This window comes from Desmodus rotundus, chromosome 7 (assembly GCF_022682495.2).
Source record: "Desmodus rotundus isolate HL8 chromosome 7, HLdesRot8A.1, whole genome shotgun sequence".
Classification (NCBI taxonomy): domain Eukaryota; kingdom Metazoa; phylum Chordata; class Mammalia; order Chiroptera; family Phyllostomidae; genus Desmodus; species Desmodus rotundus.
The window spans coordinates 97,836,146-97,855,893 of record NC_071393.1 but is presented as its reverse complement, the minus strand read 5'-3'; the positions used below and the strand labels follow the sequence as shown (position 1 = coordinate 97,855,893).

The 19,748-nt window shown below is 36.9% G+C and overlaps 1 protein-coding gene across 2 annotated transcripts in view; it reads right to left on the bottom strand.

Annotated features, from left to right (window-relative positions):
* Positions 1 to 19,748, bottom strand: part of GLCE (glucuronic acid epimerase) — a 108,048-nt gene that overhangs the window by 6,588 nt on the left and 81,712 nt on the right. For both annotated transcript variants that reach the window (XM_024568518.3, XM_024568519.3), the window contains 2 exons: positions 4,717 to 5,312; positions 2,428 to 2,673 (listed from right to left, as the gene is read on the bottom strand). In XM_024568518.3, coding sequence (XP_024424286.1) covers positions 2,428 to 2,673; positions 4,717 to 5,299 — 829 coding nt within the window. In that variant the 5' untranslated portion in view covers positions 5,300 to 5,312. The remainder of the gene's footprint in view (positions 1 to 2,427; positions 2,674 to 4,716; positions 5,313 to 19,748) is intronic.

Sequence of the window (19,748 nt, the reverse complement as noted above, 5' to 3'; positions counted from 1 at the left end):
AGGTGCACCACCAGAATGGGAAGAGGCCCTACTCAACACATCGGGGAGCACTGGGAGACAAGGGCGAGGCAGGAGAGAAGCTCACAAGAAGCCTGAGGAAGAATGGCTACAGAGAGAGGGAAAAGTGTGGCCATGGAAATGAAGTAAAGAGAGTGCTTTGGGAAAGAAAAAGCTAGTTTAATCTTTAAAAAAAGATTTTATTTATTCAACTTTAGAGCGAGGGGGAGGGAGGGAGAAACAGAGGGAGAGAAACATCACTGTGAGAGAGAAACATCGATCAGTTAGTTGCCTCTCGCCCCAACTGGGGTCCCTGGCCCACAACCCAGGCATGTGCCCTGACCAGGAATTGAACTGGAGACCTTTTGCTTTGTGGGATGATGCTCAACAAACTGAGCCATGCTGGTCAGGGCAAAACCTAATTTAATTTAATAGAGTAGGACAGGTATAAAGTTTCAGTTCATTCCATTTTAAAATTAAGAAGAGGGACAAAACATTATCCAATAAACAAAACAATAAAAAAAACATGCTGCAGATCCATGTTATGATTCTTTCCTCTAGATGATTTTGTACCTTTGCAGGGGGAAAAAAATCAAGGGCAAATAAGAAAAAATAAAGGGCCAAAAGCATTCAGGGGCCTATGCTTTTACGTACAAGTCCCAACTTCTTCTCAACAGTGATTCTCTGAATTTCTCCCCCATGAGGTCGATGTTTTGTAAAAAGCCTCACCTCCCATACCAACGCCTTAATAAAACAGACTCACTGCTGGCATTCCTTTCTCCTGCTCTAAGCCAACAACACCCATGTAACTCCAAGTCGCTCTCCCTCCAACACTTGTATCGAATGCCACACCAGGTGTACCTGGGTGTCAAAACAAGCACTCCACCCCCAGCAAGCACACTCCCATCAACAGGGAGTTCCAACTGCAGCTTGTGTCCTACTGGCAGAGTTACCGCCATGGACAGAGTTCCCTCCTCCACATGCTTAAAACCACCTTAGGAAGTAGTTGTATCTCCAGCTACAGGCTGCAGAAAGAAGGACTAAAGTGAGGGTCCCTCACTTTGTTGAGGGGACCTATCTTTTGTATTAACCCAGGGCATCCAAAAGTGAGCCGCCAAATCTATTGCTCTAAATAGGATAGAGTTCAAAAGACTGTTCTAGAAAAATTCCCAGCACTTGAGGAGATCAAGATGAGGGCTGCTGTTTTCCACCCGAATCCAGACAACATTATTAATTAGTGCAAAAATAAGTGCCTTTGGTGCACACCAAACCAAATATCCATTTGCTTACTCTAATCATTTCCTGCTGCAATAACCTCTTAGGTATCACAAGCTAAATATTCTTAAACATTTCCACATACTTTCTCACCCAGCCAAACCTGCTGTGTTACAATAAGCAAAGATGTTCTATGCACTGGACTATCACAGGATGCCATAGAAGAAAAGGAGTTCTAGTCACAATAAAAATGAAAGGTCACTCATTATTTGCACTGCATTAAGTACTCATAAATCCATTACTTAAAGCCATTCGGAATGAGTAGATTTGCATTGTGGCTTTCAAGGTCTGTGAATTACACAGTCATCAATAAAGGACAAGGAGAGAATACAGAAGAAGTCTTCTAACCTTCTCTTTTTCTATTTACCGACTGCAAGGCTGGCGGGAGGGTGGAATGAGTTCTGTTCTTGACGACATTTCCCCATAGAGAATTTAAGCCTGAAGTGCTAACTAAAATTACTTCATTGTCTTTTTAAGTAATGGACTTATTAATTCTCATGGATATTGATTAGTAGAGAAAAATGCATTACATCCTAATTAATGAGACTGTCTTAGTAAAAGGGGAAATGTTGCATAAAGTTAATTTGATTTTATAAATGATTTTATTAATGAAATGGTTTTATATGAAGTTTGAGACAATCTAGTACATTAACAAAATTCAATATGGATGCACACCTAGTTGGTAATGCTCTCTTATCTTGAAAAAAATTAAAAACTACTGGTAAATAATAGGCAAAGGAAAGGATGGCTCTTTCTACAAAGGAAAATTTCTACCATAATGCAAAATAGTTTAATAATTAAAGAATAAATACTGTACTGAAATATTAAAATAAACAAAGAAACCTCATTCTTATGGGCTCCAGATCCCTGAAAAGAGATGCACACCATGCAGTACCCTGGGTCTAAATACTCAGTCTATGGCTTGGTTCTTCACACAGTAAATACGCCTTTTATAACCTTGAATTTTTAGCTGTTTCTTTACTAGGGATTTCTTTCACTTGAGTGACACAATTTATTTCTTTATATATGTAAAATAAGGGTCTGCTGATGTATTTAAAAAAAAACAATTTTAAGAGAGACTCAAAATCAACATAGAATTAGCAGACACACCCAAAAATCAACATAAAATTAGCAGACACACAACTCCTCACTTACCTGGAGCAATGAACTGCTTAACATTGGTGAATCTAGACTTATCAGCCACACTAGCCATAAAGCAGCCCTTTGGCACGGTCCAGTCACTGGGCTTGCTGGTTTTGTCCCTGTCTTCTGCTGTCTCATATACCTCTATGTGAGGGGGTTTCTCAGTTAGATTCTTGCTGTAATGACTTAGCCCATACTGTGCAATTTGGATTGGGTAGAAATAGCCTTGAGGTCCCCATTGTGTAGATAAAGGTACACCTATAAAATAGAGAACAAAATAAAGAACCATGTCCAGATATTTATAAATTTGTTCTGAACACCACTCTTCACTGTTTTACTTCTGGGGATATTATAACGTTATCAGCAAAATTTGAGCTTCCTCATTATACTGTCTTCATATTTAACTAAAATAGTACTAAAATACAAGATACAAAAAACAAAATTAAGGGTTCATTCACTTTCATTCATTATTTGTTGACAGACAGCAATGTGATGTTGTAGATTACCTCTTAAGGACTGACTTTTTATGTAACTTTTGCTCATAGTTACAGATGTCATGTTTCATAATCCTGCTTCATACACTCAAGTTTTGTACAATTTAAATACATGTAGATAACGTTACTATAGCTTTATTATAGAATAGCAATCCTAAAACTTTATTAAACATTTATACTCAACAATCAAGTTAACCGCATATTCCTCTCTCTCCAATGTCAAGATGTGTTGTCACAAGTATATAATCTGATGGTTAAAGCATTTGCTTAAGAACCCAGTTATGACTAGGCAACTTAAAGTGTAAACAAGCTTGCAACTCTTCTTTATATCCCTCATATCAAAATGTAATTCTCGAGAACAAGAAGTATTTTTTTAAATGAATAAAAGTTATATGTTTAAACACAGATACTTGAAATAATTCATTAATGGATTATCTCTTGTGAAGTTCTAAGGAAAACCTTTAAGTGTTTGGTGTATTTATTTTAGTAATTCCCTACATGGGAAATACGATGGTACTACATTGCACAGATTATTGTATTGTTGCCTCGCAGTGTATGTGGTGAGAATAAACTCCTATCTGTATGTAGTTCCAGTCCCAGTAGAAACTGGAAACCTATAACATTGAATGTGTTCTGATGTAGTTTCAACACAGTTTAAGAAATTAGGGACCAAAGAGGCTAAAAAACCTAGGCTACAAATAAGCTTTTTAACTTCTGAATTCTCTCTCCAAGGGAGGGTTTATTTTTTTTAATTCAAAATTTTATTATTTTCATTTAATAGAAGGCAGGCTTATACAATCCCATTAAAGACGGGTGATAACTGTTTACAATGATGTGCAACTGGTCTAAGAACTGATAGAACCTGATCAATGGAATGGCTGGCCAGAATCATACTCGAGTATTCAAAATATTTTAGTATACTGATAAAGCCTGCATCATGAATTAGTGAGGAAAAGAGATTACTCAATACATGATAGGGAAAAAAGTCTAAAGTAAGACCCTAATCTTTTACCATTTACCAAAACATTAACCAATTTAGCTGGATTAAAAAGTTAAATGTAAAACAAAACCAAACCATAAAACTGTTAGTGAAAGTACAGAGGAAAAGCTGACCATGGTGTGGCAAATGACTTTCTAAGCACAAAAGGAAGAGGTTAAAAAAAATCCCAAAATTTAGTAAATAGAAGTGAAAACTTCTAACATTAATAAATCATAAGTAAGTGAAAAGTCAAATTCAATGTGGCTTTCTGATCAGTCCTAGGTTGGAAATACAAATTTTAAATTATACTAATACACTCATAAGAAACACCAATTGCTCCTAGTTTGAAAAACAATCTGCAACAGACTATAGCAGTTCAGTATCAGTGGAGAGAAAATGATATCTATTGTCTAGTTCTGAGGACTTTAAACCTCCATCCAGAGCCGATACCTGGCTAATCTGGTAACAAGATTATATTGGGACATTGATGGGTCCATTGAATGGTCTTTGCTCCTTTCCCATCTCCTCTCATAGGATAATTGTATATTTTAACCAAAATTTCTGGAGCTCCTATGCCTTGGCCTTATTGGTGAAAATTTTAGATTCTGAGGCAGGGTAATGGAATAATCCTATTTGATCAGGTATATGTAATGCCATCTAGAACGTTGCCCTAGGTTCAGAATAAACTGTTTGTCCCTGCTAAGTCAGAGTGATGACAGGTCTCTTGATAGTAAGCTACGTATGTGCTTGCTATATAATGAACACCTACAGTTTCTTATTCTTCAACACAATCAGGATAGAAGAATGCAGCGGAACAGAGATACTAACCTTCAACCCCACTTATACACTTGACTCTGTCTCGGACTTCCACATTGTAGCCTTCGAAGGACATAAACACACCATCAGGGTGATAAGGAGCTCTCTGTGCATAGACTTTGGAATAGCTATGAGAGAATTCAAACCGATCATAGCCATCATACTGAACCACCTTTCCATAAACGTCAAAGTATTTCTCTACCCAAGTGAATGGAAGAAAGATTTCATTCCCCTCTCGTCTCCCTTTAATTGTGTGGTCATCATTTATGAGACAGTCAATTTCTTCGTATTTGAGCCCTAACACCTTGCTTCCCCCATTGCTATTGAAGCCCCCAGCGACAGGGGGTGCTTTCTGCTGTTCTGGAGGAAATGCCTCCTCTGAATGTTTGGCCAGATGATTCACATAGTTGTTACTCTCAGATGCTGCTGCTCTTTTTTCTAATCCATCCACTCTGAAGCCACTACTCAAGTGCCGTGGAAACTGGATCGTTTTGTCGCTGGAACACTTATTCCACAAAAGTACTGTAACCAAAGTGAAGAGTGCGCAGATGATAATCAAAGTCTTATAGTTGACCCGAGCTGCCAAGCAACGCATATTCAGACCATACCTATGGAGTCAAGAAGAAAAAATCATGCAAAGATATACTACTGACATTTCGCAAGATTTTATTTTTTTATGTTGCATAACCACACTTAGGAAATTTTATTAATCACATGTAATTTAATCAGATTTAAAATTACTAACTCAAACTTTTCAGCAGAGACACAGGAAAGACAAGAGGTGCTTTCCCTTCTTATTGGTCGGCCAAAAAGTTCATTTGTTTTTTTCTGTAAGATGGCTCTAGTAGCGCTTAGTTTTCTTTCACTTCATTCGAAACAATTTTGTTAGATTGTATTGTGACAGCTGTCATATCAGTGTTCATAAAAAAATTATCAAAATTGGCGAATCTTCATGCAGCTTTTTAATATTGAAGCTGGAAGAAAACATGTAACATTTTTGGCATATTGTGCTTTATTATTTCAAGAAAGGTAAAAATGCAACTCAAACACAAAGAAAAGATTTGTGCAGTGTATGGAGAAGGTGCTGTGACTGATCAAATGTGTCAAAAGTGGTTTGCAAAGTTTCATGCTGGAGATTTCTCGCTGGATGATGCTCCAAGGTTGGGTAACCAGTTCAAGTTGTTAGCGATCAAACTGAGACATTAATTGAGAGCAATCAACGTTATACCATGAGGGAGATAGCTGACATACTTAAAATATCCAAATCAATAAAATTACTGGTGAAAATGAAAAATGCATCTTTTAGTTTATGGAAAAAACTAAATGGACTTTATGGCCAACCCAATAAAATGCTCAGTTGGCATGATCCTCTAAAGCAGAGATCCCCAAATTTTCTGTTTGTGGCTCCATTTGGACCTTAGTAATTTTTTCACAAAGCCCGTAGGCCCTAAGAAACATCTAATAGTTCCATTTATTAAGTAGTTGGGCCCAAACAACTTAATATATATTTTTGTCTTAACAACTTAGTAGGTGTTACAAAAACAGGTCTTGTAAAGGTAAACACTGACACCCGTGCCGCCAAATCCAACAGTGAATTTTTAGCGCTCATCCTGCTTGTCCTTTTAGCAGCACAAAACAGTCAACGACTCCGTGTTCAAACACTTCCTTCCCATGGCTTCTGGGGCACCCTTCTGTCTTGGTTCTCCTTACACCGCACTGGCTGCTCCTCCTTAGTCATCTGTGATCATTCCTTCTCATCTCCCTGAATCTCAAATATGGGAGCGCCACAGGGTCCCAGTCCACAGACCACCCCCCTTATTCTCTTTATCTCCAAAATCTAATCTCGAAGCCAAACCTTTCCTCAGAACTGCAGACACATATGTCTAAGTGCCAATCCAAGTAATTGACATCTTTACTTGGAGGTCAAATGGACTCTGAAATATAACACCCAAAACGTAACCCCTTATCTCTCCCCTTAATCTGCTTCTCATTTCTAACTGCTGGACCACAAATCTTGACTTCTGGCTCACCTCATGTCCAGTCAGTCAGGAAATCCTACTGGCTCTACCTTCGCGTTATACTCAGAATCTGACCTCTTTTCTGTTACCTCTATTACCACCACGTCAGAGCCAGTCACCTTTCACCTGGAATACAGCGATGATGTCCAAACTGGCCTCGTGCTTCTGTCCTTGCTCTACTATTCTACCCCTGAGTCTACTTTCAAGGCAGCATCAGAATGATGCTTTTAAATGTAAGTTCGATCATGTCATTCCAGTCAAGATGGGAGAATTTGATGCTGTTGTCCCTGCTGGCCACGTGGTATACCAGCCAGCTGTGATTGCACATAAGCAGTCCCAGCTGTCTGTTGCTGGGGTCATCGAGAAATATGAAAAGTCATGGGTTAGTTATATGTGCAATATATAGAGCATTTCAGCCTGCTGAACGTAAAGGAAATAAATACTCTCATTGTTGTCTGCTATGGTAGGTCTGTAATTTATTTTGTGGTGTAAATTCACAACTACTTAAAAAAAAGATTTTATATATTTATTTCTGAAGAGAGGGGAAAGGAGGGGAAAGAGAAACATTGCTGTGAGAGAGAAACATTGATCAGTTGCCTCTCATATGTGCCCTGATCAAAGATGGAACCTGAAACCCAGGCATGTGCCCTCACCAGGAATTTAACCGGCGACCTTTTGCTTTGCCGGATGCCCAACTGAGTCACATCGGTTAGGGACAGCTTAACTAATTTTATTGTTGGTAATCCACCTTCCCCATTTCCTCTCTATAATCCCTTTTAGCACCAGTGAGATTTTTAAAAGATCAAAGCACAAAATGAAAATGTTTAATGAAAAATTACACAAGGAATTTCTGTTTCTCAAGATTGATGGTGAATGTGTAATCCATTCACTTAATTCCCAGAGAAGGTGAACTTTGAGTTCTTGTCTGTCTGAAAACAACTTTACCCTGCTCTCACCTTTGATTAATAGTTTGGTGGGATGCAGAATCCTTGGCTGCACAGTGTTGGAATGGTGTAGGTAGTGTTTGAAATGGTGTAGGTAGTGTTTTACTGTCTTGAAGCATTAAAGGTTGCTCATGAGAGGTTTGATTTTAGACTGATACTTGTCCCTATGTACATGACTTTTCTCTAGATCTTTTATCCTAGGAATCCTGCAGTTTCACCAGAATGTGTTACAGTGTGATATCTGATTCACTATTTCAGTACTTGGTGTGTCCTTTCAATATGAAAACTTGTCCTCTCATTCTTGTTTAATGGATGTTGTATCTTCTTGCAGCTCTGAGTATATTAGAGTTCCTTTTCTGAAAAGTTCTCTCTGGTTAACTCTAGTTTCTCTAGTGGCATTTTTTCTGATTATTTTAGTCTTTCATGCCGTTAGTTTTCCTTACATGCCTTGTAATCTCTGGTTACTCATTCATATTTAGGCCAGAATGACTTATTAGACAACATAGATTTTCTCCATTACTGTCAAGATGGTCTGTTGTTTTATTAGATTGCTCTCCTGAGGGGGCCTCTGTGTAGGCTAGGTATACTGTGTTCCTTTAAGGTTGTGTAGGAGGGGAGCCAGCAGGCTCTCTAAATGCCAGAATAAAGACGGCTTTTCCTTTTGTTCTGGGGACATAACTTGTACTCTAGAAGCCTTAGCTTTTCCCAATTTCTCTACAGAAAATCTATCTGCCTGGCGTTTTGCCTGGTTCATACCAACTATCTGTAATCCAAGTACAGGGGTGGGAGAGATGGGGAGGTGAGAAGAGGGCGTCTTCTAGTACTCGGAAAGAGGTCCAGAAACCTGTTCAATTATTGCTCTTGGGTAGTTTTCCTATGTATTGTTATTGGCTTCTTCATTTCTTATTTCTATGCATTTTATTTCTGTGGGGCATCAGGAGGAAAAGGAGGCAAAGGTACGGGTTTAATCTATCTTAGAAATCATACAGATTTTAAGAGCTAGAATCTAATAACATTTTATCATCTACATTACTACTATGAGAAAATGTGTTGAATGCTAAAAAAACAAAGTGTGGTATAAACAAACCTTCGGAGAATTTCCTTATATTGTAGTACAAGTAAACTCATAACACTAAGTGGTGTTTATTTTATAAAAGGTCCGTTATTAAAAACACTTATCTGGCCCTGACTGGTGTGGCTCAGTTGGTTGGGCGTCATCCCACAAAGCGAAAAGGTCACTGGTTCAGTTTCTGGGCAGGGCACATGCCTGGGTTGTGTTTAGTTCCTGGTCCGCACTCAATGAGAGGTGCTACCAATTGATGTTTCTCTCTCACATCGATGTTTCTCTCCCTCTTTTTCTCCCTCCCTTCCCTTCTCTAAAGATAAATACAATCTTTAAAAAAAAAGCCCCAGTTACCTGACACAATTTGAATCATCTGTCAGCTATACTTAGTATGTAGACCAATTAAAATTGAAATATAAAGTTTTTGTTTTTGTTTTTGTTTTTGTTTTTTTGCCCTGGCTGGTGTGGCTCAGTGAATTGAGTGTCAGCCCGCAAACGTAGGGGCACATGCCTGGGTTGCGGGTCGGGTCCCCAGTTGGGGGTGTACAAGGTGACTGATGATGTGTCTCTCGCATGTATATGTTTCTCTCCCTCTCTTTCTCCCTCCCTTCCCCTCTCTCTAAAGATAGAGAAATAAAATCTTTTAAAACAGAAAAGAAATATAAAGTTGTTTTGTCCTATCTTTGAGAGGTGCTCCTTCTACGTGACCCAAATGAGAGTGACTCTGCTCAGGAGAACTAGCTACCATAATGATAAGGCACATGAAAGGAAAAGAGAGAAAAATCATAATTAAAAACATTCAATAACCTTTATGCCCCAATTTTATCTGATACCATTCCTTACTCAAAGCAATCAGGGCTTCCGAGAGAAACAGAAGATTCCAGGTCTGGGGCCTTACCATGACAGAAAGCAATGAAGACTTTCAAATACCAATGGGAGCATAATCCAGGGGATGAATAAAGTAGAAAAGGACAAATAAAAGATTGGAAATATATAAAGGTGAAAGATACCTTGGAGGTTCACTATACTTTTCTCTATACTTTTCTTTATGTTTAAATGTTTCCATAATTTAAAACACGTATCAGAGCAAAAAGGCACAGGACAGGGATTAGCCTGAAAGATCCCTTCCTTGCTAGTCAACGTTGTGAGAATTAAGACTGACACTAACTGATCCAACAAAAATCCATGAGTCTACAATGATAGTACAAAAGGAGAGCCAGAAAAAAAACTTGTATCATCTTCTGAGCTGGTTAAAAAATTTATCTGATCTTTGCAGGAGAACAAACCAATAGCCTCAGATGTTAAAAAAAAAAAAAAAAAGAAAATTCTGTTTTACAAGAAAAACTGTGGCTAATAATGTAGAAATAATTAATTTCTTAATTTCTTTTCTTTAAAATAACTTTTATTTTTTCATTACCATTTAGTCTCATTATACGCCCCCTACCCCACGGCAATCACCACACTGTTGTCCACGTCCATGAGTCCTTTTTCCTTCATGCCCCACAACCCCCTGCTTAGCTGTCATTCTGCTGTGGGTCTGTCTCTGTTTTGCTTGTTAGTTCAGTTTGTTCACTAGATTCCACATATGAGTGAGATCATATGGTATTTGTCTTTCTCTCACTGGCTTATTTCACTCAGCATAATGTTCCCCAGGTTTATCCATCCCGTCACAAAGGGTAAAACTTTCTTCTTTTTTATAGCCAAGTAGTATTCCACTGTGTAAATGTCCTGTAGTTGTTTTATCCCTTCATCTACTAATGGACACTTGGGTTGCTTCGATATTTTGGCAATTGTAAATAATGCTGCAATGAACATAGGGGTTCTTGTTTTCTTTTGAATTAGTGTTTTGGGTTCCTTTGGATATATTCCTAGAAGTGGGATTACTACAGTTTTGCCTGAGATTTTGCTGCCTATGTTTTCTTCTATGATTTCATGGTTTCAGGTTAACATTTAAGTCTTTAATCCATTTTGAACTTATTCCTGTGTGTATTGTAAGATAGTCTGGTTTCATTTTTCTGCACATGTCTAATTTTCCCAACACCATTTACTGAATAAACCATCTTTAGCCCATTGTATGTACTTCCTCTGTTGAACATTAATTGACCATAAAGGTGTGGGTTAATGTCTGGGCTCTCTATTCTGTTCCATTGATCTATGCATCTGTTTTCATGCCAGTACCATGCTCTTTTGACTGCTATGGCCATATAGTATGGTTTGATATTAAGTAGTGTGATTCCTCCAAGTGTGTTCTTCTTTCTCAGGATCACTGTTGCTATGTGGAGCCTTTTGTGGCTCCATATAAATTTTTGAAATATTTATTCTAGTTCTGTGAAATGTCATAAGAATTGCAGTGAAATCTATAGATTGGTTTGGGTAGTATGGACATTTTAATGATGCTAATTCTTTCTATGCATGAACACGACATGTGCTTCTACTTATTTGTATCTTCTCCAATTTCTTTCTTCAGTGTCTTACAATTTTCAAGTACAGGTCTTTTACACCCTTGGTTAGATTTATTCCTAGGAATTTTGTTCTTTTTGAAGCAATTGTAAATGGGATTGTTTTTTATATTTCCCTTTCTGTTAGTTATTGGCATATAAAAATGCGACTAATTTCTGGATATTAATTCTGTATCCTGCTACTTTGCTGAATTCATTTATCAGTCCTAGTAGTTTCTTGGTGGAAACTTTAAGGTTCTGTATGTGCAGTTTCATGTCATCTGCAAATACAGACAGTTTTACTTCTTCCTTCCCAATTTGGATGCCTTTTATTTCTTCTTCTTGTCTGATTGCTGTGGCTAGGACTTCCAGTACTATGTTGAATAAGAGAGGTGATACTGGACATCCCTGTCTTGTTCCTGATCTTAAGGGGAACACTTGTAGTTTTTCCCCATTGAGTATATGATGCTGGCAGTGGGTGTGTCATATAAGGCCTCTATTATATTTAGGTATGTTCCTTCCATTCCCACTTTGCTGAGAGTTTTTTTTTTTTTTTAAACATAAATGGACCCTGGACTTTATCAAGAGCTTTTTCTGCATCTATTTATATGATCATGTGGTTTTTATCCTTTATTTTGTTTATGTGGTGAATCATATGTATTGATTTGTGAATGTTGTACTTTGCATTCCTGGAATAAATCCCACTTGATCATGGTGTATGATTGGTTTGCTAATATTTTGTTGAGGATTTTAGCATGTATGTTATATATGGTCTATAATTTTCTTTCTTTGTAGTGTCTTTATCTGGTTTTGGAATTAGGATAATGCTGGCCTTGTAAAATAAACTTGGGAGCCTCCCTTTCTTTTGAATTTTTTGAAATAGTTTGAGAAAGAGAGGTGTTAGTTCTTTTCGGAATGTTTGATAAAATTCACCTGTGAAGTCATCTGGTCCAGGGCCTTTGATTGTTGGGAGTTTTTTGATTACTGCTTCAATTTCACTAGGTGTAATCTGTATATTCAGATTCTCTGATTCTTCCTGATTCATTTTTGGAAGATTGTATGTTTCTACAGATTTATCCATTTCGTCCAGTTTGTTGGCATATAGTTGTTCATAATATTTTCTTACAATCCTTTGTGATTTCTTTGGTGTCAGTTGTTATTTCTCCTCTTTCATTTCTGATTTCATTTATTTGGGTCCTCTCTCTTTTTTTCTTGATAAGTCTGGTTAAAGATTTGTCAATTTTGTTTATCTTTTCGAAGAACCAGCTCTTGGATTCATTGATCTTTTGTATCATTTTTTAAGACTCTATTTGGTTTATTTCTGCTCTGATCTTTATTATTTCCTTCCTTTTACTCACTTTGGGCGTTGTTTGTTCTTTATCAAGTTCCTTTAAGTGTAAAGTTAGATTGTTTATTTGAGTTTTTTCTTTCTTTTTTTTTTATAGGTCTGTAATGCTATGAATTTCCCTCTTAGGATTGCTTTCCCCATGTCCCACAGATTTTGCATTGTTGTGTTCTCATTTCCATTTGTTTCAAGGTGTCTTTTGATTTCTTTCTTGATCTCATTGTGTACTCATTCAATGTTTAATAACATGTTATTTAGCTTCTGTGTCTTTGTGTCTTTCAGTGTTCTTCTTGTGACTGATTTTTAGTTTCATACCATATGGTCAAAGACAACGCTTGATATGATTTTAATCTTAAATTTATTGAGACTTGTTTTGTGTCCTCACATGTGGTCTATCCTAGAAAACATTCCATGTACACTTGAAAAGTATGTATATTCTGCTGCTTTGGGGTGACATGCACTGAACATATCAATTAAATCCATTTGATCTAGTGTGTTGTTTAAGGCTGTGTCTCCTTGCTGACTTTCTGTTGGAAGATCTATACACTGAAGTCAAAGGGGTGTTAAAATCCCTGACTATGACTGTATTTCTGTCAATCTCTCCCTCTATGTCCAACAAAATTTGCTTTTTATATTTAGGTGCTCCTATGTTGGGTGCGTAAATGTTTACTAGGGCTATATCCTCTTGTGGGATTGTTTCCTTTATTATTATGTAGTGTCCTTCTTTGTTTCTTACTACAGCTTTGGTTTTAAAGTCCATTTTGTCAGATATAAGTGCTGCTACCCCAGCTTTCTTTCTTTTCATTTGCATGAAATATCTTTTTCCATCCTTTTACTTTTAGTCTGTGTGTATCCTTTTGATCTGAGGTGGATCTCTTGGAGGTAGCATATATATGGGTCTTGTTTTCTTATCCATTCAACTACCCTATGTCTTTTTGTCAGAGCATTTAAGCTATTTACATTTAAGGTGATTATTGATAGATACGTATTTAGTGCCATTTTATTGTTAGACTATTTTCCTCTGTTTTTTTTTTTTTTTTCCTTTCTCTTTTTCCTCTTCTTCTTCAAGCAAGCCCTTTAACATTTGTTGCTGTGCTGGTTTGGTATTAACAAACTCCCTTAGCTTTTTCTTGTCTGGGAAACTCCTCCTTTCTCCTTTGATTTTAAATGAAAGCCTTGCTTCATTTAAAAGGGTAACATAGCCTTGGTTGCAGGTCCTTGCTTTTCATCACCTTGAATATCCCACAGTACTCCCTTATGGCCTGAAATACTTCTGTTGAGAAATCAGATGACAGTCTAATTGGTGCTCTCTTGTATGTAACTACCTGCTTTTCTCTTGCGGCTTTTAGGACTCTCTCCCTTGTCTTTAAGCCTTGACATTTTAATTATGATGTGTCTTGGTGTAGACCTCTTTGGGTCCAATTTGTTTGGGACTCTCTAAACTTCCTGGACTTGTGTGACTTTGGATTCACCAGATTAGGGAAGTTTTCAATCATCATTTCTTCCAATAGGTTCTCAACCCCTTGCTCACTCTCTTCTTCTTCTGCTATTCCCGTGATACAGATGTTGTTATGTTTCATGCTATCTAATATGTTTCTTAAGCTCTCCTCAGTTTTTAAAAATCTTTTTTCTTTTTGCTGCTTTGCTTGGGTGTTTTTTTCTACCTTGTCTTCCAAAGCACTGATTCGATCCTGTTTCATCTAACCTACTGTTTATTCCTTCCAGTGTATTTATTTCAGATATTGCATTCTTTATTTTGAATGGTCCTTTTTTATGGTTTCTATGACCTTCTTCATGCTGTTGAGTATTCTTATAATCATTGCTCTAAACTTTCTAGTTGATAAATTGCTTGCCTCCATTTCATGTAGTTCTTCTTCTGGAGAACACTCTTGTTCCTTCATTTGGGGTATGTTTCTTTATCTTCCCATTGTGGCTGCTCCTTTGTATTTGTTTCTGTGTATTAGGTAGATCTGCAAGACTTTGGTGAACACCTAAGTCAAACCCTGTCTGTGATGGGCCCTGGGCAACCTGTTAGGAGCTATCAGAATCCACAGTGTGTGGCTCCCTTTGCTGGGCCTGGGTGTGTGCGGAAAGAATGAGGCTGTGCACCACAGTTGGCTTTTACTGGCACCAGGACCTGGGGCAGGTCAGCTGAAGCCTCAGAGCTCCCAGCAATCTGCCTCTGCCTGCAGGTTTTCTGTAGGGTTAATGTCATCCAGCTGTACTCTTCCGCAGCAGGGGTTAAGCAGGGTGGGGCAGAGTAATTCCTATGGGTGGGGCTATTGCTTCCCCTCAGTCTGATGCCACTTGGAGGGGAGTGCTCTGCTTGAGAAAGATGGCTCCTACAGTATGGGAAATGACTCAGTATAGGGATCCTGGTGGCTGTCCCTTCAGCTCTCTCCCCAGAGCCACCAGCCCCAGGCTCTCCCCAAGCTTTTCTAGCCCACTCTGCCCTTCCTCTGCCAGAGCCCATGTTAAGTGGCAGTCACATTGTGGCTTCTGTCTGTCTGTCCATGGTTATAAGGCTTCTCTCCAGCTAGTATTCAGTTGGTTATTCAGGATGATTTTTCTATGATTTAATTGTAAGTACAGTTTGGTCCCGGGAGGGGGTTGGTTAGCTTCTACTTACACCTCTGTCATCTTGGGTCTCAAAAAAAATTTTTTTAAAGTCAGAAAACTAGTATTATGGATTCCCTTATGAAATCACTAATTTAGGAAGTATTATAGTCAGGTATATGTTTGATAGGGACCTAGAGATTTTCTAGTCACAGGGAGAAAAAGATGAAACTCTACAGTAAAAAAACTGAATGGACATTACCCTAATTCAGTGGTCAAATTCAGTCTCGCCCAGATATTGTGTTTCTTGATGAGTTAAAATATAAAGTACATAACTTATTACATAGCCTAACCAAAAATGTTTAATTTAAATCTCTCAGGCCTTAAGATTTAATTTCTAGTTAACAGGAAATACAAGGTATAGAGGAACAAGTTATAGGTGGGAGCAACCAGACACAGAAGGTAAGACATCCAGCAGGATATCTGGCCCTGTCTCCTCAATAAATTAGTGGTATAAAAAGAAAGGGGGACAGGATTAGATGTTTTTAAAGAGATGTAAGGAATATAACAACCAGATGTGAAAATTTGTCCTACACTGGAAAAATTTGACTATATACTTGATAAAAAGAAAATACGGAAGAACATATGGAGGACACTGTTAGTTTAAAAAAGGTTACAAAACAGTAATATAGTATGATCTCACTTTAGTATAGAATGCACACATATACAGGTCTTTATTTTCTAATTTTCATGATTATATTTGCTGTTTTTTAACTGTAAAAATTGACAATTAAAAAGGACAAGGTCAATTTTGTTAAAATATTGAAAGAAAGAAATGTAAAGTTTAAGTTAAAAATGTCCATAAGTATTTAGTTTTCAAAGTAGACACTGATATTTTCAGAGGGAAGGAGAGAGACTGTAGAGATATAAAGAGGATGGAGAGAAAGAAAACCCTGAGTACTGGCGCATGGTATTAACTACCAAATAAGGCTTATGGAAAGGTAAATGTGAACATTTTATTATAATATTGTTCAAATGGTAAAAAACTGACCATAGAAATTTTCAAATATCAAAAAGTAGACTGCATTGACATTTCGCTAAGTAAAATGATAGTAACTTTAAGAGCTAAAATGAGGTTTTTTTGCTGAGCGGTGATAAACTTCCCATTTACTTTAAAGCTTCTGCCACATCCATGAACTAGATTAACCTTTCAAGTTACAAAAAAAAAAGTTAAAAAGAACCATAAATTCAAAAGCCTTGAAACCTCATCTATTGCTGACCCTAAAAATCTATTTTGTTAGAAACATAATGCAATAAAAATTGGCTTTAGTAACTTTGGAGATCTAAAACTGAAAATAACATTCAGTAAGATTGTAAAGAAACTGGAAAAACTTTGCAGAAATAGATAAAAATTAGGAAAAGCAAAATATGACTTAGGTCTTCTTGGGAGAGCAAACTATTCTCTTCTAAAATGACCTTCAGCCCTCGCTGGTGTGGCTCAGTAGATTGAGTGCTGGCCTACCAACCAAAGGGTCATGGGTTTGGTTCCCAGTCAGGACACATGCCTGGGTTGCAGGCCAGGTCCCCAGTAGGGGGCGCGCGAGAGGCAACCACACATTAATGTTTCTCTCTCTTTCCCCTTCCCTTCCCCTCTCTCTAAAAATAAACAAAATCTTTTTAAAAAAATGATCTTCAATTCAAAGAACTCTTCTGTGATACCTTACTTTTCAAATTCACTTTCCTAACCAAATATTTCAAATGACCATTAGAGTATTTCAGTAGGCATTAGAACTGTGAATATCAGCACTGAATCTATAAAATATGAAGGTCATATTTCAGTTATGAACAATCTTTAAATAAATTTATAAAAGATTTAATAATGTAGACCAAGGCTCGCTTGCTCATTCTTTCTTTTATTTATTTATATATCTAACAATTTAATGTTATAATTTCTTTGGTACCAAGTTGATCGAAGGAATAGTAGTTGCTCAATAGATAATCAAACTGACTATATTTGTAGAAAATAATGAGACAAAAGCTATAAAAAGGTTACACAAATTTGGTGTGAAACACAAAGGAGGCCTATAACTCTTATTTTTGTCAGGTATCGAGGAAAGCTTCAAGGTGGAATGAATAGAAGATTGACGGCCAAGCATGCTCACAACTCAGGGTATTTGCACTTGCTATTCCCTCTCTCTGGTACTGTTTCCCCAAATATCCACTGGCTGGCTCCCTTACTTCTTCATTCTTCAGGTCCTTATTTAAGTGTCAATATATGAAAGAGGACTTTTCTGACCACACTATCTAAAATAGCAGTTGTCACCCTGTCATTCTGCAGGTCCTGGGTAAATTTTACTTTTCTTCCTAGCTTTCATCACCACTTGATAGTATGTATACATATTTATATTATTAGCCATTTCTAATCCACTAGAATTTAAATCCCATGAGGACTGGGATTTCATTTCTCCTGGGTCCTCAGTGGCTAAAAATGTACCTGGCTCACAGTAGGCATTCAATATAGATTTGGCGAACGAACCAACAATGTTAAGTATGCAATTTAAAAAAATAACAGACATTTGAAATAGACAACTTTGTTTTTTCCCCATATTTGGGTATTCTGAAATCATAATCCAAATAAAACTGAACATAATGGATACAACAGAACATGGATTGTGATGCTGTACATTTGGTCAACTCTTTAAAACAGATTTACAATTTCATTATTGCTTAGTTACGTTCCATCTATTTACTGTTTGATAGATCAAGATTTAAATTATGCAGTCAAATGGTTCAGTATTCTGTGATAGCGCTAACTCAAAGGAGAACTGACTTAGTATTTCTGGTGGTTAGGTTTCTGCCAGTAATGTAAACAAGCAGTATTCTCTGGCAATTATTCTCAATAAAGGACAAACTGAGAAGATAATTTTGCTGGTCTGTTTTTTAAAATAACAAAGTTAAAATAATCTTTGATACATGTGGATCAAAGCATCAACTAACATTATATTTCTAGGTAAACATCCCAAACAAATTGAGCAGGGGGTATATGGCACATTACATTATTTACATTTCAGAGGTGAAGAGAGTAAGTTGTAACTGCCCACAAGAACTTCACTAAAGAAGAGGACAGGGACAAGATAAAAGAGAATTTAAACCTGATTAAAAATTGTATTTCCCCTATTTCACAGATGATAAAACTGAGGCTATGTGATGTTAAGTAATTTACCGTACCTAGGCCACAAGATTATTTGATAGTTCACTTGAGATTTGAACTCAAATTTGTTTGTCTGACTCCAAACCCTGTGTTCTAACTGACATGTCACAGGGTATCTTTGCGCATATGTATATAGCGTTTCTGAAGCTGAATACTACCCTTCCTCAGGAGATACTCTAATTTGTATCAGGTTACTAGTTGTGAATTGAACTCAAGCATTAACAGGGCTTATTCTAGCCAAAGTTGAATTCTGATGTTGAATTAATAGTTTTGCAAAGGTAAAATACAATTTTAGGAAAAATTATCTAGGTATTCTAAAAATTTATTAGTATTTCTGAATGAAGCTACTGGAATTTTTGATTTTTCTTCAAATTCAACAGTGTAATAACATGCCATATTAAGAAAAGAGTTGAAATGAGTAATAATTATGGATATTTATGTATATATAGTCCAACAAAGCCCTTGAAAATAGGATCCCCGCTGGTCCCACAAATCCAGCAACAACTTACAAATGCATTACAAAGCACATTTCTGCTAATAATTATACTGATGTTCTGGGATAGCTTGTTAAAGCAAAACTTTTCTCCAGAGATAGAACTGGAACATAATTACAGTTTCATCAGTCCATGTTAATTTGAGGCTTTGAAAATAATGTGTTGGTGCTCTAAAACTCCCAAGGTAGACGCGTATATAAGGAGAGTAACTAGCATTAGTATAAAAAGTTGGGGTGTAAAAAGTATAAATCTTAAGATAAAAATATCTTCATTTCATTGATTGTCTTTAATTAGCCATGGCCAGAAAACAAAACCAAACCAAAAAACCACAACCTGAAATATAAATGTTTTAATCTTTTTTTTCCTATTTAGTTTAATTTCTGGCAAGAATATACAATCTTAGATTTACATTGCCTATATTATCCTCAGAATGAAAATTATCTGTGACATCAAAGCTCAAATTTATCTGCTCAGTTACTCAACACTAATCCGCTTTGAAGCAACTTAACCCAGTGCTTTTGCTTTCTCTGCCGTTCTCCTATATACATATCCATTGACACAAAAGGAAAACAGTAAAACAAAACAAAAATGAAAAACTGCTAACTCTAGAAGCAAAGGAGAACCATTTAATAAAGAATGGTACTTGTATAAATAAACACTCAGAAAGAAACTCGGGAACTGGGGAAGATGCACTTGCGGTCCTGTACTGAATTTGTAAGGAGAGCTGAGAGCACCTATTGTCCTCCAGAGTGTGGAAGCCCACTTTCTGTTTTCTCCTCAATTAAAAAAAATCGTGGTAAAATACACGTAACATACACATTTCTCTAACGGTTAGTGATATCGGGCATCTTTCCATGTGCTTATTGGCCATTTGTGTATTTTCTTTGGAGAAATGTCCATTCAGTTCCTTTTCTCACTTTTGAATCGGACTGCTTATTTTGTTATTAAGTTTTAGGAGTTCTCTATAAACCCTTA